The sequence below is a fragment of the Aquarana catesbeiana genome, linkage group LG13 (assembly GCF_042186555.1).
Source record: "Aquarana catesbeiana isolate 2022-GZ linkage group LG13, ASM4218655v1, whole genome shotgun sequence".
Lineage (NCBI taxonomy): Eukaryota > Metazoa > Chordata > Amphibia > Anura > Ranidae > Aquarana > Aquarana catesbeiana.
The window spans coordinates 3,718,778-3,740,926 of record NC_133336.1 but is presented as its reverse complement, the minus strand read 5'-3'; the positions used below and the strand labels follow the sequence as shown (position 1 = coordinate 3,740,926).

Below are 22,149 nucleotides of genomic sequence, written 5' to 3'. Positions count from 1 at the left end.
GCTGCCCGACTTCTAGTCTTAGGAGATATGAAGTGAGATTTGGGGATGTCCCTATTGTGCTACTTCACGGTTCTTCCTGAGGACCTGCAGTACAAGGATCTCTATGCTTCTTCCATCTTTATCATTACCCCACAAGTCATTGGGGCGACATGAGGAAGCAAAGCCCTGCCTCTACCAAGATGGTCACCTCCAGACCGAAACCGTGCAGAACAAAGCATGGCAAAATGATGAGCGACCACAGACCATAGGGAGACCACAGACCATACCGGTGACCTGTCCTCTGCTCTCCATACAGCTTCCAGGGTTCACTCCTTCCAGTGGTCATGTGAGCAGCAAATAACGGTAGACCACATATTCCCTCTGAGGACATTATTGGTGAGTGAGCGGTGTGTCGGGGTACCACCACCACTGAGAACTTCACACCAAACCCAGCTAATGCCTTATTCAGTACTCGTCTCATTATATCCATACCCCTGACTCAACAAACAGGCTGCCGTTTCCATGTATTGGCCCTTTAAATTCCATGCAGTAAGTGCTCATCATAACAGGTTGTGGTAGATACACTGTGGAGATCTGGCTGTCCCCATGTGACCCCCCACCCCCACCCCCAGCCTGGAGAACACACAACTCGCTCTACTCCCACATCTGGAACCATTTTGGGTCTTTAAAATTTCACCATAAATGAATGTCCTGGTTTTCCCGACTTCCTGTTTGCTCCCTTGTGGCTGTATGAGGTCACAGAGCCAACGTGGAGCCGCCAATCAAACCAGAAATGTGGGGGGAGGGGGGTGACCGGGATTGAGGCATCTGCTGACAGCAATGACTAATGGGGGTGTTTGTGTCAATGGGCAGGGCCGTGCCTCAAAGATCTTGTACTGCTGGCACCTCAAGTCCGCTTCCCATCATGAATGCCATCTGCATGGAGCTTGTAAATTCTCCCGGAATGTAAAACACCTAAACTGCGAGGTAAGCACTCCAAATGATAAATATAAACCTGAAATCTCTACGTATGGATAAAGCCATTCCTAGCTAAAGGTGGCCCAACAGGCTTTGATCTGCGTACGCAAACAAGCAGATCTTCATTAATTATAATATCAAACGATGCAAAGCAGTATTGACAAAAAATAAAAAAATAAAAAAAAAATAAAATCAATTTTTAAGAAATCATTTTGCAACATTGTTTATAAACATTGATCAGACGGGGGATGGAGAGATGCAAAGTAACATTGTTTATTAACATTGATCAGACGGGATATAGAGAGAGAAACATTGTTGATCCCCTTGACTTCCCCCCCAAATATTGAGCACCAGCCGCCACTCACTGCTGCTCTCGCTCTCCTTGTGCAGGGGGAGTGTGGGTGGAGTCTGCTGAGCCCCTCCCACAGCTCTGCTCTTTCCTTGTGCAGGGGACTGGTCTTGTGTCCGCCCCCTCCTGTAGTTTGGTAGTGGGTGGAGCCTTCTGGGTCCCTCCCAGACCTCTCTCTCCCCTTGTGCAGGGGGACTGGTCTTGTCTCCACCCCTCCCTGTAGTTTTCTGTGGTGGGTGGAGCCTGCTGGGCCCCTCCCACAGCTCTACTCTCTCCTTGTGCAGGGGGGCTGACCTGGTCTCCGCCCCCACCTGCAGTATTCTGTAATGGGTGGAGCCTTCTGGGTCCATCCCACAGCTCTACTCTCTTTGTGCAGGAGATCTGGTCTAGTCTCCGCCCCCTCCTGTAGTTTTCTGTAGTGGGTGGAGCCTTCTGGTCCCCTCCCACACCTCTCTCGTGCAGGAGGACTGGTCTCATCTCCGCCCCCTCCTGTAGTTTTCTGTAGTGGGTGGAGCCTTTTGGGCCCCTCCCACATCTCTCTCCTTGTGCAGGAGGACTGGTCCCATCTCTGCCCCCTCCTGTAGTTTTCTGTAGTGGGTGGAGCCTTCTGGGCCCCTCCCACAGCTCTACTCTCTCCTTGTGCAGGGGGGCTGACCTGGTCTCCGCCCCCACCTGCAGTATTCTGTAATGGGTGGAGCCTTCTGGGTCCATCCCACAGCTCTACTCTTTGTGCAGGAGATCTGGTCTAGTCTCCACCCCTCCTGTAGTTTTCTGTAGTGGGTGGAGCCTTCTGGTCCCCTCCCACACCTCTCGTGCAGGAGGACTGGTCTCATCTCCGCCCCCTCCTGTAGTTTTCTGTAGTGGGTGGAGCCTTCTGGGCCCCTCCCACATCTCTCTCCTTGTGCAGGAGGACTGGTCCCATCTCTGCCCCCTCCTGTAGTTTTCTGTAGTGGGTGGAGCCTTCTGGGCCCCTCCCACACCTCTCTCCTTGTGTAGGGTGACTGGTCTAGTCTCCGCCCCCCTCCTGTAGTTTTTCTGCAGACAGCCTGTGGTAGGTGGAGCCTGCTGGGCCCCTCCCTCAGCCCCTGCTCTGTGCATAGGTTACCCTTCAAGCACATAACGTGGATTTATATGATTAGCGGCTACTGTGGAATATATTTAAATAAAAAAAGTCATTTGAGCCCGGAGTCCAGCGTTCAGGTCGGTCTGGTCCTCTCCTGGCTCTATAGGATGGCGGCCCCTGTGGCCCTATAAAAGGGCTAGGATTGGGACATTGGACGGTAAGGCGGAGGAAGGCTCAATTCACTCAGTAAAAAGCTGAGGATTTTGTTGGCACCATATAGAAGCAAAAAACTAATAATAATAAAACATTGCATCAAAAAACGTGTGCAATGAACACCCTTCACTGAAAAAAAAAAAAAATCCATCTCTGGGTTGTAAATCGCGATGTTTTGGCTGCTTTGTGTTTTATTTCTGAACTGCACAGATCAGCAAAACCTCAGAGTCCCAAGGATGTGCGTCCGCCTCCCTGCCAAGAACAGTTCAGTGACCCCCTGTGTACACAAACACACATACATGTATGGGGGAGGGGGAGACAATACCGGGACGGAGGTGACCCCGTGTATACAAACACACATGTATGGGGGAGGGGGAGACAATACCGGGACAGAGGTGACCCCGTGTACACACATACATGTATGGGGGAGGGGGAGACCATACCGGGACGGAGGTGACCCCGTGTACACACATACATGTATGGGGGAGGGGGAGACCATACCGGGACGGAGGTGACCCCGTGTACACACATACATGTATGGGGAGGGGGAGACCATACCGGGACGGAGGTGACCCCGTGTACACACATACATGTATGGGGAGGGGGAGACCATACCGGGACGGAGGTGACCCCGTGTACACACATACATGTATGGGGAGGGGGAGACCATACCGGGACGGAGGTGACCCCGTGTATACAAACATACATGTATGGGGGAGGGGGAGATCATACCGGGATGGAGGTGACCCCGTGTACACAAACACACACGTATGGGGGAGGGGGAGACAATACCGGGATGAAGGTGACCCCGTGTACACACACATATTGGGGGGGGGGGGACAATACCGGGACGGAGGTGACCCCGTGTACACAAACACACCGCAAGCCAATCCGCCTCTGCACACCGCTGACAACCCCAAAATATATGTTTTTAGATTGGGGGGGGGGGGTTTATAGAAGAGAGAGAGAGAAAGAACTTCAAAGTGGGGAGACTTTATATCCCTCAGTCTACAGAGCAGGCCGGGGACACAAGAAGCTTCAAGAGTGAATGGTGGTGTCACCTCCTGGCTGTGCAGTGTGGTGGTGGGGGGGGGGGGTGAGATACATCACTGACAGAAAAATAGAGTTGGGCTGAACACCCCCCCCCCCCCCCCAGTTCGGTTCGCGCCACAACTCTCAAACATGGGAAAAGTTGGCCCCGAATTTGAAAAAAAATTAAAATAAAAATTGCCCATTTTGAAGGCATAATGCAAGTTATTGGCCATAAAAAGTGGTATGAGGGTCCAGATACTGCCCTGGGGGACATGTACCAATGGAAACAATTTTTTTTTTTTTTTAAAAAAGAGATTGTTTTTACAGGAGCAGTGATTTTATTGATGCTTAAAGTGTAACAATAAAAATGTAAAAGTCCTTTAAATATAGTGCCTGGGGGGTCCCCCCTTAGTCTGCCTGTAAAGTGGCACATCTGTACCATGTATAGAACCTGCTGCAGCAAAACTGATATTTTTAAAGGGGAAAAAAAAAACAAAAAAAAAAAAAACCACACATTTAAATGAAATTTTAAAAACAAACAAAATTGGCATCCCCCATCCCCCCCCAAAATCCATACCAAACCCTGGTCCAAACATGCAGCCGCAGGTCAGGAATTGGGGGGGGTGTCCCCCCCCTCCTCCTGAACTATAACAGGCCACATGCCCACCCCAAAGAACCTTGTCCCCTTTTTTTTTTTTTTTTTTTTTTTTTACTTTTTTCTATTGCTGGCAGTGTTTGTTTTTTTTTTCTAATTCAGTTGTCAGTGGGAAAGCCCGTTGACAGACAACGAGTCACCCGTTGTTAAGGACGCAGCGGCGGGCTTCCTCCCCCACTCCTTAACAACCAGCTATCCACTGTGCCCTGATTGGGGGAAGCTTTTCCCAATCAAGGCGTAGAATTCACCGTGCAGCACGCAGTGCATTGTGGGGCGTTCGGCAAGCGAACATCCCGCCGAGCCCACCCGCAAATCCTGGTGTTGGCCGAACAGGCGATGTCCGGGACAAACTGTCGCTCAGGTCGAACCGTTCGCCCAACTCCACCGGAAAAGAATCGCAGCAGATCACGTTCACGTTTTACTACATTCTCCCTCTTTTGGATGGAGTTCCACTTTAACATCAGATTCGGTCTTTTGAGATCGACGTGTCAACTATTTTAAAAACATCTTTAAAAAGGATAATTCCACTTTCATGGAAAAAATATAGCAAAAAAAAAAACACACCATATACAGCTGCATCTACACAAATCATATTGTAATTGAAGGTTATTAAAAATGACCTTGTGATCACTGTGAACCAATCACAAGTCTAAACACTACCTACAGACCCCTTCTCCACCACCCCACCCCAAAAAACGTCTGACGACAGCAAATCAAAAGAAAATGTCAGCAAATCCAGAATGGTACAGGGCGTGGATCGCCCCCATCATCTATCCCTGACAACTCTTCCAATGGCACTCCGCATACAGAAGGAGAAGACCACTCATCATCCGGCTTCAAAAACCCCTCTAATTTCAGTACACTGCTGGAAAGTATCAATATAGAAACATATTAATTCCCCCAAATAGTATATTGTGCATTGGTGACGGAAGTGTTAATTAAGGTTGGCCCTGAGTGTAGGACGGTCTATAAAGGAACCTGATTGTATAGGTTTCCCAGCTTACTGATGGCGAAACGCGTTTAGGGCGGGGTTACGTAGCTATTGAAATCATTTATGTGGACAAAAGTTGCGGTTGGTGGAACGCAAAATTCATCTACTGAACACTGAACACCGCTGAAATCTGCTGGGTGCCAGTTGGGGCACCGAAATATGTGAGTGGAATATTTTATACCTTCGATCAAACATGGAATATTTTATTAATCGGGTAGCATGACGATTCCTTTTTATCCCTGAGCTAACGAATGTAGAGAAAGACCCCCCATAAGGGAGGTGGCTCTTCAGATTCCCAGATCCTGGAACTAAAACACAAGCGCATTTAGACCCATTTGGGTCTAAAAGTCCGCTGGAGCGTATTGGGGGGGGGGGGGGGGGGGGCGGAGCAAAAGAACTGGAAAACACTATTTGGAGAGCACTTGATTTGCATGGAGTGTGCTGAACACTTTCAAAGTTTCCAATCACATCACTGGGGGGCACATCAATCAGGATTATTGATTTATGAATATTTCAAGTTTTGCATATGCAAGCTATACAGTGCCTTGAAAAAGTATTCATACCCCTTGACATTTCCCACATTTTGTTACAACCAAAAATGTAAATGTATTTTATTGGGATTTTATGTGATAGACCAACACAAAGTGTCACATAATTGTGAAGTGGAAGGAAAATGATAAATGATACAAATAAATATGTGAAAAGTGTGGTGGTGGTGGGGGGGCATTTGTATTCAGCCCCCTTTACTCTGATACCCCTAACTAAAATCTAGTGGAACCAATTGCCTTCAGAAGTCACCTAATTAGTAAATAGAATCCACCTGTGTGTGATTTAATCTCAGTATAAATACAGCTGTTCCGTGAAGCCCTCAGAGGTTTGTTAGAGAACCTCAGTGAACAAACAGCATCATGAAGGCCAAGGAACACACCAGACAGGTTGGGGATAAAGTTGTGGAGAAGTATAAAGCAGGGTTAGGTTATAAAAAAAATCTCCCAAGCTTTGAACATCTCACGGAGCTCTGTTCAATCCATCATCGGAAAATGGAAAGAGTATGGCACAACTGCAAACCTACCAAGACATGGCCGTCCACCTAAACTGACCGGCCGGGCAAGGAGAACATTCATCAGAGAAGAGCCAAGAGGTCCATGGTAACTCTGGAGGAGCTGCAGAGATCCACAGCTCAGGTGGGAGAATCTGTCCACAGGACAACTATTAGTCGTGTTCTCCACAAATCTGCCCTTTATGGAAGAGTGACAAGAAGAAAGACATTGGTGAAAGAAAGTCATAAGAAGTCCTGTTTGTAGTTTGTGAGAAGCCATGTGGAGGACACAGCAAACATGTGGAAGAAGGTGATCTGGTCAGAGGAGACCAAAATTCAACTTTATGGCCTAAAAGTAAAACGCTATGTGTATGGGGGAAACTAACACTGCACATCCCCCTGAACACACCATCCCCACCGTGAAACATGGTGGTGGCAGCATCATGTGGTGGGGATGCTTTTCTTCAGCAGGGACAGGGAAGCTGGTCAGAGTTGATGGGAAGATGGATGGAGACAAATACAGGACAATCTTAGAAGAAAACCTGTTAGAGTCTACAAAAGACTTGAGACCGGGATGGAGGTTCACCTTCCAGCAGGACAACGACCCGAAACATCCAGCCAGAGCTACAATGGAATGGTTTAGATCAAAGCATATTCATGTGTTAGAATGGCCCAGTCACAGTCCAGACCTAAATCACATTGAGAATCTGTGGCAAGACTTGAAAATTGCTGTTCACAGACGCTCTCCATCCAATCTGACAGAGCTTGAGATATTTTACAAAGAAGAATGGGCAGAAATGTCCTCTCTAGATGTGCAAAGCTGGTAGAGACATCCCCAAAAAGACTTGTAGAGAAAGGGGGTTCTACAAAGTATTGACTCCAGGGGGCGCCATACAATTGCCCCCCCCCCCACACACTTTTCACATATTTGTATCATTTATCATTTTCCTTCCACTTCACAATTATGTGACACTTTGTGTTGGTCTATCACATAAAATCCCAATAAAATACATTTATGTTTTTGGTTGTAACATGAGAAAATATGGGAACTTTCAAGGGGTATGAATACTTTTTCAAGGCACGGTTGTGTTGAATTGTTGCATACAAGTTCTTCGGTTGTTACTCTTGATGATTTGAGTTATTATTTGTGGTTTGGTTATTGGTTGAGAATTGATACTTGACAAGTGGTCTGGACAGGGAGGGGTGTAATGCTGGGATTGTATAATGAACAGTCCTGTGTGTGTAGGAGGGCAGACGTACCTTTATTGTAATACTGTATATAAAGAACAAGAAGAGTTCATCTCACACAATTCAGCCTTTAAGTGTCTTCTCCTGTGACGTGTCGATTGTCACGTATGACATTATTCACATATCCCGGCCCCGGAGCTTTGCCTTACCTGCAGAGCTGCGAACATCATCATCTCCTCCTCCGTACATTCGATCTCCTCCAGCAGAATGGACCATTTGGCTTGTTCATAGAGCTGATTGATTCTGATGGCGTCATACTGCAAGACAGCAATACAGACATCTGGAAGTCATTACAGCGTCTTCCTGTCTACGTGACCCAGCAAACAAAAAACTTACACTGTGAGGTCACAAGGAGGGGGGGGGGCGTGGTCACATTGCAAAGGGAGCCCCACCCAGCCTGCACATCCAACCTCCGCCCCCCCCACCTTCAGTCTTGCACAGCTGTACTGGCTCCTCTCCTGGACTGAGAGGTCTTCCTCTGATTTCACTGCACACTGTGAGCTTCTCACAATGTGCATTAGAAGCTGCAGCAAGTCAAATAGAGCCCCGCCCTCATTTCCTGGCTGGAGGAAGCCCGGCGTCATCTAGCCCACCCCCCCCCAGCCTGTCTCTGGCCTCCCCACTTCCGCTCATTGGATTTCAGTTCTTGTAATCATGGGGTGGGGTGGGGTGGTGGGGGGGGAATCAGCATCACATGCAGGCATTACCTGGGATCGTCTGTATGAAACACCCACCCATCAAAACTCCTCCCAAAAGCCAGCCCATTGCTTGCAACAGGGCTCTTGAGAGGAATACAGGGGCCGGGTGCTGGGATGTTTTCAGGAAGCTATGTACAGGCCCCTCCCACCAGCCATGATCTGCCTGCATTGCACAGGAGAGTGCAGAGATCCGGTGATGACATCACTAGGAAACCAGGGCCCTCTTTAACACAGGGCAAAAGGGGCAGCTGCCCCAGGCCCAGTCATTGTTGTGGGGCCCAATGCAGCTTCCCCTTGAGCCCGCAAATAGACTAGACGAGGGGTCTCCAAACTTTCAAAAGAAAGGGCCAGTTTGCTGTCCTTCAGACTTTATTCGGGCCGGATTGTGGTCAGTGGGAGTAGAAAATGCCCCGACATAATAGAGAAGACAATGCCCCATCGTTGGTGTCATTGTGAGGAATAGGGCCCCACCATTGGTGTCATTGCCCCATCCTTTGGGACAGTGGGACAAATTGTGCCCCATTCCTTGGTGACATTGGGAGGAATTGATGAGTGGAGTCGGGAGCGCCCAAGAAAAATGTTTGCCCAGGGTCCAATCATTAAAGACGGCCCAGCTAGGAAAAAACAATATTTTATTGATGGAACTTCCCATTCAATGAAATGACGGCCGTCACGTGTATGGACGGCACTGGTTTTCCAGACAGCTGGTAAGGATAGTTTGACCAGACGGTAGAAATCTGTTTACTCCACCTCTGGGAACATCTGCTGTGTTAGAGGTCGTCTGTCACACAGTTTTTACTGCTGACTACAGATAGATTGCACAACTGAAACCCAGCTGGTGAAAAACTTCACATTCCTAAGTTATATCCACAGACTGACACTATGTGGGCAAAAGTATGTCAACCCCCTCCTGACGAGTTCAGGTCTCTCCAGGGAAAGGGTCCGGGTAATACTCCCTTATACAAAGACATTGTAGACAATTGTGTTCCTCCAACCTTGTGGAAACAGTTTGGTGAAGACCCTTTTGTGTTCTACTATGACTGACTGAGTGTGCTGGCCGTGATGGGGGGGAACCAACTCCCCATTAATGGCCGTGATGGGGGGGAACCAACTCCCCATTAATGGCCGTGATGGGGGGGGAACCAACTCCCCATTAATGGCCGTGATGGGGGGGGAACCAACTCCCCATTAATGGCCGTGATGGGGGGGGAACCAACTCCCCATTAATGGCCGTGATGGGGGGGGAACCAACTCCCCATTAATGGCCGTGATGGGGGGGGAACCAACTCCCCATTAATGGCCGTGATGGGGGGGGAACCAACTCCCCATTAATGGCCGTGATGGGGGGGGAACCAACTCCCCATTAATGGCCGTGATGGGGGGGGAACCAACTCCCCATTAATGGCCGTGATGGGGGGGGAACCAACTCCCCATTAATGGCCGTGATGGGGGGGAAACCAACTCCCCATTAATGGCCGTGATGGGGGGGAACCAACTCCCCATTAATGGTCGTGATGGGGGGAACCAACGCCCCATTAATGGCCGTGATGGGGGGAACCAACGCCCCATTAATGGCCGTGATGGGGGGGAACCAACTCCCCATTAATGGCCGTGATGGGGGGGAACCAACTCCCCATTAATGGCCGTGATGGGGGGGAACCAACTCCCCATTAATGGCCATGATGGGGGGAACCAACGCCCCATTAATGGTCATGATGGGGGGAACCAACGCCCCATTAATGGTCATGATGGGGGGAACCAACGCCCCATTAATGGTCATGATGGGGGGAACCAACGCCCCATTAATGGTCGTGATGGGGGGAACCAACTCACCATTACTAAACATACGAATGTGGTGGTCAGGAGTCTACAGACTCTTGGATATGTATGATGTATATATCTGCACAATCCTCTAGTTATAGCAGGATGGGGGTATTACGCCCTTTCTACGTGTGCAGTGGAAGAAGGGGGCATGTAGGTGGCCAATGATAGAAAGAAAAAAAACTGTGCTGTTAACCTATCACAAAAGCTGCAATTCAAAGTGAAATACACACAAATACAATAAGTAACATAAGGAGCTGCGCTCACAAACCATATATCTAAAATAAAAAATGAAAACGGCAAATGAAACCAAAAAGTGCAAGTGGATGAATAAAGTCACAAAAAGTCAGAAAGATTTAATTTTTTTTAAATTAAATGACGTATGACATCTGATAAATTAACAGTCCTGAAAAGTCCTCCAAAAGGAAAAGTAAGTGAATGTAACATCACAATATGGTGACTGTCCCCTGTGACCTTATAGGACTATGTGAATGTACCTACATCGAGTGGGATGGAATGTTTGGCTGCTGATCGAGGATAACACCTACAGTCTCTAGGAGTACCTGGCCTGATCGGCCAGCGGAGGCGCAGGGAGGATCAAAGGCCCTGGCTGGGCTCTAAAGCTTGTGCGGCTGGTAATGTGGATTCACATTGTCCTCCTATAAAGTCACAGGAGACAATCACCGTATAGTTTTGTTACAATCATTCACTTGCTTTTCCTTTTGGAGGACTTTTCAGGACTGTTTATCAGATGTCATACATCATTTAAATAAAAAGAATTGCATTTTTCAGACTTTTTGTCGCTTTATTCATCCATTTGCACTTTTTGGTTTCATGTGGCACTTTCATTTTTTGTTTTAGATATATGGTTTGTTGAGCGCAGCTCCTTAGGTTACTTACTTTTAGGTGGCTGATGGAGCAAGAGAGGTTAGGCTGGGGATTTGCTAACCACTTACAAATATGTGGTCCAAAAATCAAGCAAAAGAAAAAAAGGTTGGTTGTTAATCCCCCGATGTCTTTCTGAATATTTACAAAAGGTCCTATCTGACCCGGTTTTGATCTTTCTACAGATGTCCAGTATACAGGAGATCCACAGCAGTTCTGCATTAACCTGTTTGACCCTTGAACTACCCTTCTGCTTCACATATGTCTGCAAGTCGGTGGAGCTCACCGGGAGGAAATGAAAGCATTGAATTACCTTGGGATTCAAGTCAAAGAAGCTGTAGTATTTAAATCGGAGTAGCAAGGCTTCGTTGTCCTTCACATCTTGTTCCATGAGCGATCGGGAGGAATCCAACCACCTGCAACATGTTAAAAAGGGAGAGCAGAGTGCGGTCAACAGACTGGAGTTCTATTTGAAGCATTTATCGTAAAGCTGAATTACGGGCGACCTGCTACACAGATGAAATACATAGGAAGGAGCAGTTTTACCTGCCATTGTCCTTCTGTACATCCAGACCCAAATGTCTTCTGCTGCATTTAAGCAATAGAGCTTGGTCGCCTCTCTGCCCACAGTCTGACTAGACCAGGGTTCTCCAAACTTTCTAAAAAAAGGGCCAGTTTACTGTCCTTCAGACTTTATTCGGGCCGGATTGTGGTCAGTGGGAGTAGAAAATGCCCTGGCATAACAGAGCAAACAATGCCCCATCGCTGGTGTCATTTGGAGGAATCGTGCCCCATTCCTTGGGGACACTGGGAGGAATCGTGCCCCATTCCTTGGGGACACTGGGAGGAATCGTGCCCCATTCCTTGGGGACACTGGGAGGAATCGTGCCCCATTCCTTGGGGACACTGGGAGGAATCGTGCCCCATTCCTTGGGGACACTGGGAGGAATCGTGCCCCATTCCTTGGGGACACTGGGAGGAATCGTGCCCCATTCCTTGGGGACACTGGGAGGAATCGTGCCCCATTCCTTGGGGACACTGGGAGGAATCGTGCCCCATTCCTTGGGGACATTGGGAGGAATCGTGCCCCATTCCTTGGGGACATTGGGAGGAATCGTGCCCCATTCCTTGGGGACACTGGGAGGAATCGTGCCCCATTCCTTGGTGACATTGGGAGGAATCGTGCCCCATTCCTTGGGGACACTGGGAGGAATCGTGCCCCATTCCTTGGTGACATTGGGAGGAATTGTACCCCATTCCTTGGTGACATTGGGAGAAATTGTGCCCCATCATTGGTGCCATTGAGAGGAAAAAAGTGTCCCATTATTGGTGTTGTGAGGAATAGTTCTCCATTGTTGCTGTCCTTGGCAGGAATTGTGCCCCATCGTTGGTGTGAGTGGAAGGCATTGTGCCCCTTTGTGGAGTCAGTGGGAGGAATTATGCCCCATCGTTGGGTGTCAGTGGATTGAATAGATTGAACAGTGCCCCATGGGCCAGATAAAAGAAAGCAAAGGGCCGCATCCGGCCCCCAGCCAGTTTGGAGACTACTGGACTAGACATTGAAGGAAGAGAAGCAGACTGATGAGCCCCTCGCTCTGCTCTGTTATCCTATCAGCATGTTTCTTGTCCATGTACATTTAGCACTCCTGATTGGCTTTTGGTGTTGCCCCTCCCTTGCCCAGTCAAAACAGCCGATTCCAATTTTTAAAAAAATGTCTTTAGTGATTTGTGGGGAAAACATAACCGCAAACAGTGTTTTTTCCGGAATACAGCTTCAACATTAACCTGTGCTTTGCCCGTTCAGACAGCAGAAAGCGACTCACCCTTGGTTTATCTTGGCTTTGTCGAGAAGGGTCTGAGGCTTGTATAATTTGGCGAGAATATCGGGAGAGGCGATTGGTTGGCTGACGGCTAAGATCCCCGGATTGCCCTCAGACAGGGCGCTGTCACCAAACCATGCCGAGGTGGGGGAGAGGGGGCTGCCGTCCCGGGAGTCGTAGGTGGGAGTCATGGTCTTGCTGTATAGCCCGGGACTCGAGTATATACTTCCTAATACAGAGAAAAAGAGAAAATAAAGGTTTAAGGCCGCGTGCAGGACCCCGACCAGAACGCAGATTTTCTTGCATGCTTTAGGCACACGTCAGATGCACAAAAAGGAAGGAAAACGAGGAGTGAAAACAGAACAGAGACACAAGGCCCAGCAGGCAGCCAGACTCACCTTTAACAGGACCAATGTAAAGAACATCAGAGCCTAAAGAAAGGAGGGGAAAAAAAAGAGAGGAAATGAGAGAGCCAGAGAAGAGAAGTGAAGGGGGGTGGAGGATGAGAACTGGAAAGAAAAAAAATCCTGAAGGCAACAATTACTTGGAGACATCCAATTCTTATACAGGATACCTGTGCCGGAAAAATGCAGAGTACCATCTGAATTAGTAAATGGTCATTGGCTGGCTGTCATGCTCAACTGGTGTCTTTAAAGCCCATTTGACCAAACTTGAGAGAGACATTTGACCAAACTTGGAAAAAACCCAACCCTGATAACCATCCCTCTCTCACTAATCCACTAACTTTTTTATTTTTTAGAGACCTTTCTAAGCCTCTGTTAACTTACCTGTGTCCGGTGTGATTCTCCAGTGTCCCTCCCAAGAGAGAACATTGGTGATCCAACGCTGCAGTCGGAACCCGCTGTCGAAGGACCTTGGTGTCACCCCTAAATTGTGAGCTCATCATGCTGCTACACTTTTTAGGGGCTTGGGAGAACCCTATTGATAGGCCCAATGGGACGTTTCTAAGGCACGTTGTAGTGATGTGGGTGCCAGAAGAAGGCTCCTCCCATTCTACAGTTTAGAAGAGAGAAGACCCGGTTCCGGGTGTACCAAGTGATCACAGATTCAGGTAAGTATAAAGGGCATTTCATTTTTTTCTTAATTATAGGGGTGGTTAGCTAGGGTTGGGGGGTTAATATTTATTGGAGGGGGGGGGATTCCCTGGCCAGACTTCGGCTTTCAGTCATTGACCTGGGACAACCGCACAGGTAAGGGATCCCGGCGTCACTTCGACTTCTCAGGCTGCAAACTCACTACTCAAACACAAAGCCATAGACAACTACATTTTCATGTGGTCAGCAATGGCAGTCAGCATGTGGCTTCCCTTTAGGTAGAACTAGTCTATGTTGCCTTGTAGCCACCAATCATTTACAAGCATGAACCAGAAAACTACAGCTTAAATCTGATTGGTCAATGCCGACAACCCAGAATTCTTGGTCAACAGAAAATGGAACATCATTGGATAAGCGGTTTGGGGGGGGGGGGTTTGCGTTTCTCAATGGCATTTTGCTTTGCTTTTATCACAAAAATACACCAATCCCGATCTATGGGGGGAAGGTCATGGGGATAATCGGGGTGAGTCTGTTATGGCCGTCTCTAAAACTCCAATCCACAAATCTTCAGCTTTGAGACTGTCCCAACTAGTCCGCTACAAGCTGATACCCAACCGCTGCCACCAATAGAAGGAAGCAGGCTCCAATGGTCATGAGCCTCCTCATACACAACGATGGAGCCCCTCAACTTCCACAATCCAGGGTATGTTTATTAGGCCTCATGCACACACAGGGCATTAGAAAAAAAAAAAACCAAAAAAAAAACAAAAAAAAAAAACAATGTGCTTTTAGTTGCTTTTTGGATTGGCCTTAATGCGCATTTAGCGGCGCTAGCTTTTAACAGCGTTTCTCTGTCTCTATTCAAAATCAATTGTTCCCTATTAGAGCCCCAAAAAAAAAAAAATTGGCGTGGGGGCCCCCTGCAAGCCATACCAGATCCTTATCCCAGTATGCAGCCCTGCAGGTCCCGGAAAGGGGGGGGGGCACCATACCAGGCCACATGCCCTTAACATGGGGGGTGGGTGCTTTGGGGCAGAGGGAGAAGAGGGAGCTGGACGTATTAGTTATCCATTTACTCTGCGTAACATCAACTTTCACATTATACAAATAAATGTAGCCAGCTTTACTGTTTTTTTTTTTTATTCATGAAACGCGTTTGGAAAAAAAAAAAAAAAAAAAAAAAAACGCTGCGCGAGTACCATGTGACATAAAAAGTTGCAACAACCGCCATTTTATTCCCTAGGGTCTCTGCTAAAAAAAATATATATAAAAATGTTTGGGGGTTCTGTGTAATTTTTTTTTTTTTAAGAAAAAGATGATTTTTACACGTAGGCGCAAAGTGCCAGAATTGGCCCAGATTTAAAGTGGTAACTATAATAATATACTCTAAGGCGGCGCAATAAAAAAAAAAAAAAATATCTTTAATATAGACAGTGATGGTGAACGGCTGTGCGCGGCTCTACAGTTCTTGGCTCCGCCCACATTATACCTCATAGTGGTGGGCGGTATAGAACCTGGAAGCGGCGACTTGGGTTGGCCAATGTACAGCCAACCAGAAGAGTCTGCCGGCCCCAGGAGGGACAACGCCGCCCTGCAGGAGCACAAACTACAAGAGCGTTGTCACCACGGAGCATTCAACAGGTGAAAAGAGAGAAACACTCTGCGGAGAAAAAGGTAACTTTCTCAATGCAATTAATCAGAGGGTAAGGCCGGCCATAGACCATTCAATCCGTGTGTGGGCAGGCTGAACGATCAACTTCTGTACAACCAGCTTTCCAGATTTGCTTGCGATTATTGCTAGCAGCTGCTATAGCCGCTAGCAACGATCACCGTCTCCCTCCGGCTGGGGCATCGCCCCCCCCCCCCCTACTCTCCTCTCCCTCGCTCCCCTCCCCCCACCTGAAGCAGGCAATATCTCAGCAGTATCTGTGTTGGGGGGAATGGGGGAATCGTGCAAATCTTTCCTACATCCCGTGGTTGCAGGAAAGAAATTTGCATAGTCTATGGCCGGACTAAGCTGCCAGGATTATGTTTTATACACACTGCAAGTGCTTGAGTGTTCTACACTTCACCGCTAAGAGAATCGCCGATCCAGAACAAGTACGCAGGTCTGGAGCCCGGACTTCACTGGCTGCATACTTGTTTTATATCCGCTGCCATGGATCTACCCCGAGACATCAGTATGAATAATTTACCACGCAACAAAGATTAGAATGTACTAAAATAAAACACAAAAACACCCAAATAAAATCGTTCTGGTTCTGTGTATGCAAAGTATATGTCTGGGTAAAAAAAAAATAAAAAAAGTAAAAAACACATTTTAGTAATTGCGCCTTTTCCAATGTTGTATCTTTACAAAAATGCTGCAAGTACATAAAAATACCGGCTGATCCTGACAGAACTCCAGTGAGCTTCTGACTTCCTGTTTAAGTTGACAGCACAAACTTTGCTGCATGAAAAACCCAAGCAGTAACGGCTGCCCGGCCCGGTTCTCCCCTTATCGACTGTAAAGTTGGGTGCGCACTGGATTTCTGGCAGATCCCCTGGTATTTTTCGGAACTTTTTTTAAGATACAAAACATAGGGGATGGGCGGGGGGTTGAGCAGCGATGGGCACGGAGATGGGCACAGGGTGAGAGATGGCTGCGGGAAGAGCGACGGGCATGGAGATGGGTGCAGGAAGAGCGACGGGCGTGGAGATGGGCGCGGGAAGAGCAGTGGGCGCGGGAAGAGAGACGGGCGTGGAGATGGGTGCGTGAAGAGTGACGGGCGTGGAGATAGGCGCGGGAAGAGTGACAGGTGCGGGAAGAGCGACGAGCATGGGGATGGGTGCGGGAAGAGTGGTGGGCGCATGAAGAGCGACGGGCGTGGAGATGGGTGCGGGAAGAGCGATAGGTGCGGGAAGAGCGATAGGTGCAGGAAGAGCGACGGGCGTGGAGATGGGCGCGGGAAGAGCGATGGGCGTGGAGAGCAGTGATGGGCGTGTGCGTGGGGGGTGCAGCAATGGGCGCGGGGAGCAGTGATGGGTGTGTGGGGGGTGCAGCGATGGGCGCGGGGAGCAGTGATGGGTGTGGGCGGGGGGGTGCAGCGATGGGCGCGGGGAGCAGTGATGGGTGTGTGCGTGGGGGGTGCAGCAATGGGCGCGGGGAGCAGTGATGGGTGTGTGGGGGGTGCAGCGATGGGCGCGGGGAGCAGTGATGGGTGTGTGGGGGGTGCAGCGATGGGCGCGGGGAGCAGTGATGGGTGTGTGCGTGGGGGGTGCAGCGATGGGCGCGGGGAGCAGTGATGGGTGTGTGCGTGGGGGGTGCAGCAATGGGCGCGGGGAGCAGTGATGGGTGTGTGGGGGGTGCAGCGATGGGCGCGGGGAGCAGTGATGGGTGTGTGGGGGGTGCAGCGATGGGCGCGGGGAGCAGTGATGGGTGTGTGGGGGGTGCAGCGATGGGCGCGGGGAGCAGTGATGGGTGTGTGCGTGGGGGGTGCAGCGATGGGCGCGGGGAGCAGTGATGGGTGTGTGCGTGGGGGGTGCAGCAATGGGCGCGGGGAGCAGTGATGGGTGTGTGGGGGGTGCAGCGATGGGCGCGGGGAGCAGTGATGGGTGTGTGGGGGGTGCAGCGATGGGCGCGGGGAGCAGTGATGGGTGTGTGCGTGGGGGGTGCAGCGATGGGCGCGGGGAGCAGTGATGGGTGTGTGCGTGGGGGGTGCAGCGATGGGCGCGGGGAGCAGTGATGGGTGTGTGCGTGGGGGATGCAGCGATGGGCGCGGGGAGCAGTGATGGGTGTGTGCGTGGGGGGTGCAGCGATGGGCGCGGGGAGCAGTGATGGGTGTGTGCGTGGGGGGTGCAGCGATGGGCGCGGGGAGCAGTGATGGGTGTGTGCGTGGGGGGTGCAGCGATGGGCGCGGGGAGCAGTGATGGGTGTGTGCGTGGGGGGTGCAGCGATGGGCGCGGGGAGCAGTGATGGGTGTGTGCGTGGGGGGTGCAGCGATGGGCGCGGGGAGCAGTGATGGGTGTGTGCGTGGGGGGTGCAGCGATGGGCGCGGGGAGCAGTGATGGGTGTGTGCGTGGGGGATGCAGCGATGGGCGCGGGGAGCAGTGATGGGTGTGTGCGTGGGGGGTGCAGCGATGGGCGCGGGGAGCAGTGATGGGTGTGTGGGGGGTGCAGCGATGGGCGCGGGGAGCAGTGATGGGTGTGTGCGTGGGGGATGCAGCGATGGGCGCGGGGAGCAGTGATGGGTGTGTGCGTGGGGGGTGCAGCGATGGGCGCGGGGAGCAGTGATGGGTGTGGGCGGGGGGGGTGCAGCGATGGGCGCGGGGAGCAGTGATGGGTGTGGGCGGGGGGGTGCAGCAATGGGTGCGGGGTGAGCAATGGGCGCGGGGTACGTAGGTGTGCTGCACATTGTTTTTTCCCTCTTTTGGTTAGACAGACATTCTCTTTATTTCAGAAATAATGAATGGAATAATATGGTTTCCTCTGATCAGGACTGGAGACTATAAATATCCCATCGGCTCAATTCACAAAGCTCACTCACCAGGATAAAGATCCTTATATTCTAATATATTCAGCCGAGTCCAATGAGGTTTGATTATTGCAGTCACATGACTGAGTGGAACGGCCCCCAAGAAAGCTTTGTGAATGGAGCAGATCTTCCCGGCCAATGGGGACTGAATGCTACAAAGTGTCATTGGTTGTACAATACATTCAGTAACAATATGAAGAATTCTCATTGAGGAATGGTTGGGGGTGACACTGACCGGACCCCGGTGTCAGCAAGGGTCCCTCTAGTTCTAGAATGTTCTCTTCCATCTGCTCCTCAATCTTTTTCTTTTTTTTCTTTGTCGGATCTCTTGGTTTCCGGAGCAACGAAAGTTCTTCTGGATGTCGGATATCTGCAGGAAGAAAACAATGAGCTCTTCAGAACCGTGCGAGGAGGCAAAACTAATCAATGCCGTACACCGAGATCTGCACTTATCAGACTGTAAGCTCTTCTTCATTCCAAATCCTCCCTCATAACCCAATAGACTGTAAGCTCTTTATAACTGTATCCTTACTTATCCCTTTCATGACTAAGCCTATTTTTGAAATTTGGTGTTTACAAGTTAAAATCCATATTTTTTGCTAGAAAATTACTTAGAACCCCCAAACATTATATATATTTTTTTAGCAAAGAATCTAGAGAATAAAATGACGATTGTTGCAATATTTTTTATCACACGGTATTTGTGCAGCGGTGTTTTAAACGCAAATTTTTGGAAAAGTGACACTTTCATGAATTTTAAAAAATCCAAACAGTAAAGTTACCCCAATTTTTTTGTATAATGTGAAAGATGATGTTACGCCGAGTAAATAGATACCAAACATGTCACCCTTTATAATTGCACGCACTCGTGGAATGGCGACGAACTACGGTACCTTTGAATTTCCATAGGCGACGCTTTAAAAAAATTTTACGGTTACCAGGTTTGAGCTACAGAGGAGGTCTAGGGCTAGAATTATTGCTCTCGCTCTGACGATCGCGGCGATACCTCACATGTGTGGTTTGAACACCGTTTACATATGCGGGCGCGACTTCCGTATGCGTTTTCTTCGCTGCGCGAGCTCGCGGGGACAGGGGCACTTTAAAAAATTTTTTTTTTTTTTTTTATTTAATTTATTTATTTTTGTACTTTATAAATTGTGTTTAAATTTTTTTTTTTTTTTTTTTTACTTTTATTGCTGTCACAAGCAATGTAAACATCCCTTGTGACAGTAATATGTGGTGACCGGTACTCTTTATGGAGGGATCGGGGGTCTAAAAGACCCCCATCCCTCCTTTACACTTCAAAGTATTCAGATCGCTGAAAACAGCGATTCTGAATACTGTGTACTTTTTTAAATTCGGCGCCATTGGCAGCCGAGTAAACGGGAAGGGACGTCATGACGTCGCTTCCGCATTTACAAGAAGAAGGCTGGAACGAAGCCGCTCGCAGCTTCGTTCCAGTCCGCCCCCAGCCGCCGAAGGCAGCGGACCGGACACCGGACCTCCCGATCGCACGGGAGGCCCGGTAACAGCGGCGGGAGGTGGCGGGAGGGGGGGGATGTCCCCTCCCGCTCCTCCGGTATAACAACCGAGCGGCTTTTAGCCGCATCGGTTGTTATATTCGGGTAGCCGATCGCCCGCTGAAAACAACGGTACCGGGATGATGCCTGCAGCTGCGGGCATCATCCCGGTATAACCCCGGAAAGCCGAGGACGCATATATGCGTTCGGTCGGCGGGAAGGGGTTATATCCTCTTAGAGTGTAAGCTCTTCTACCTTCTGTATCCTCCCTTATATACCCCAATAGATTGTAAGCTCTTCTGTATTTCCCTTATACCCCAATAGATTGTAAGCGCTTCTGTATCCTCACTTTTATCATAACAGATTGTAAGCTCTTCTACCTTCTGTATCCTCCCTTATACCATAATAGATTGTAAGCTCTTCTACCTTCTGTATCCTCCCTTATACCATAATAGATTGTAAGCTCTTCTACCTTCTGTATCCTCCCTTATACCATAATAGATTGTAAGCTCTTCTACCTTCTGTATCCTCCCTTATACCATAATAGATTGTAAGCTCTTCTAAACTCTGCATGCTCTCATATACCCCAATAGATTGTAAGCTCTTCTGTATCCTCCCTTTTTCCCCTAATAGAGTGTAAGCTCTTCTACCTTCTGTATCCTCCCTTATATCCTAATAGATTGTAAGCTCTTCTACCTTCTGTATCCTCCCTGCAATTATTTCTAATATTAATTATTTCTAAATACAAAATAAAATATCAATAATGAATCTAAAAGCAACAAATACAACAAACAGTATAAACAAGGAAACCAACAAACATAATATTAGTTGTAGAAGAAGGATTGAATATGGGATCGGCCATGTTCCGGAGCTGTGGGGGATGGGTACAGTGCGGGAGACAAGCGGCTGGGTGTCCCCGGTATGTCCCCAGCATCACCGACATACTTTATTTTTTTTTTAACCAGCAGATCATTGCATAGAGTAGACACAGAGAATTTGTTTTATATTTATGGTCTTTAGAAACCCCCCAAATCAGAGCCCCCTGTATGGCTCGCAGCGACCAGACTCAGATTTATTCTGCAACTTTCTATAGCATGACAAAAGTCAGGATCCGATTGGCCAATGTGCCCCGAGATTTCTCCCAACACTCTTTCCAGACGTCTTTGCTCCAAACAGGAGTCACTTTTAGGGTACTTTTAGACTGGGGCGGCCGGTCCGTTAGCAGTAAAGCGCTGCTAGTTTTAGCGGCGCTTTACCTTCCTTTTTCGGCCACTAGCGGGGCCCTTTTAACCACCGCTAGCGGCCGAATAAAGGGTTAAAAGCGCCCGTGCTGCGGGGCTTCTGAAGCGCTTTTCAGGTGCATGAAAGCGGCGCCCATTCATTTCAATGGGCGGGGCGGTGGAGGAGCGCTGTATACAACGCTCCTCCTCCGCCCCAAAGATGCTGCTTGCAGGACTTTTTTTCCCCATCCCGCAAGCGCACCGCCGCAGAGTGAAAGCACTCAGGATTTCACACTGGGGAGACATAAGAGGCGCTTTACAGGCGATATTTTTAGCGCTAAAACTCCTGAAAAGCGCCTCAGTGTAAAAGGGGACTTAAAGCTGATCTCTGAGAACAAAAAAACAACCAACACACATTTAAAGTAATTCCTCAATAACCTCAAATATAAATCCACTTTGTGTGCATCAAGGGTCTTAGCAAACCTTAGCATATAAAAAGTAGCAATGACATCACTGTGCAGAGAGCAGAGCTGTGGGAGGGGCCCAGCAGGCTCCACCCACTACAGGCTGCCTGCAGAAAACTACAAGATGGGCGGAGACAAGACCAGTGCCCCTGCACAAGGAGAGAGAGCAGAGCTCACAGGGGCCCAGCAGGCTCCACCCACTACAGGAAATTACAGGAGGGGGTGGAGACAAGACCAGTCCCCCCCGCACAAGGAGAGAGGGCAGCAGTGGGCGGTCTTTATTACAGGAAGTCTCACACCAGATGACTGCACAGATATGGGAGAAGATTCAGGAAAAAGTCACAGGACCGATTTCAAATTGCACAGAGCCCAATAGAAGGATAATAATGATATTGAAAAGGATATTAATGATGATGTTGCTAATGATATTAATATAAATGATGTTGATAATAAGAATTATACCAATGATAATTATATTAACAAAAATAATGGTAAAATGTTACTAAAAGATAATATTAACCATAATATAGATGAGAACAATGATATTAGGGATAACCTGGATTATAAAAATATTCATAGCAATATTAAAGGATATTGATAACACT

General features: G+C 48.8%; 1 protein-coding gene across 5 annotated transcripts in view; it reads right to left on the bottom strand.

Moving 5' to 3' along the window:
* The window catches only part of FERMT2 (FERM domain containing kindlin 2), a 132,734-nt gene that overhangs the window by 48,330 nt on the left and 62,255 nt on the right, over positions 1-22,149 (bottom strand). For 3 of the 5 annotated variants that reach the window (XM_073609677.1, XM_073609675.1, XM_073609676.1), the window contains exons 4-8: positions 18,576-18,710; positions 13,170-13,202; positions 12,775-13,000; positions 11,265-11,367; positions 7,697-7,804 (exon numbers count right to left, since the gene is read on the bottom strand). In XM_073609677.1, coding sequence (XP_073465778.1) covers positions 7,697-7,804; positions 11,265-11,367; positions 12,775-13,000; positions 13,170-13,202; positions 18,576-18,710 — 605 coding nt within the window. The remainder of the gene's footprint in view (positions 1-7,696; positions 7,805-11,264; positions 11,368-12,774; positions 13,001-13,169; positions 13,203-18,575; positions 18,711-22,149) is intronic. The other 2 variants (XM_073609678.1, XM_073609679.1) reach the window with 1 other exon arrangement.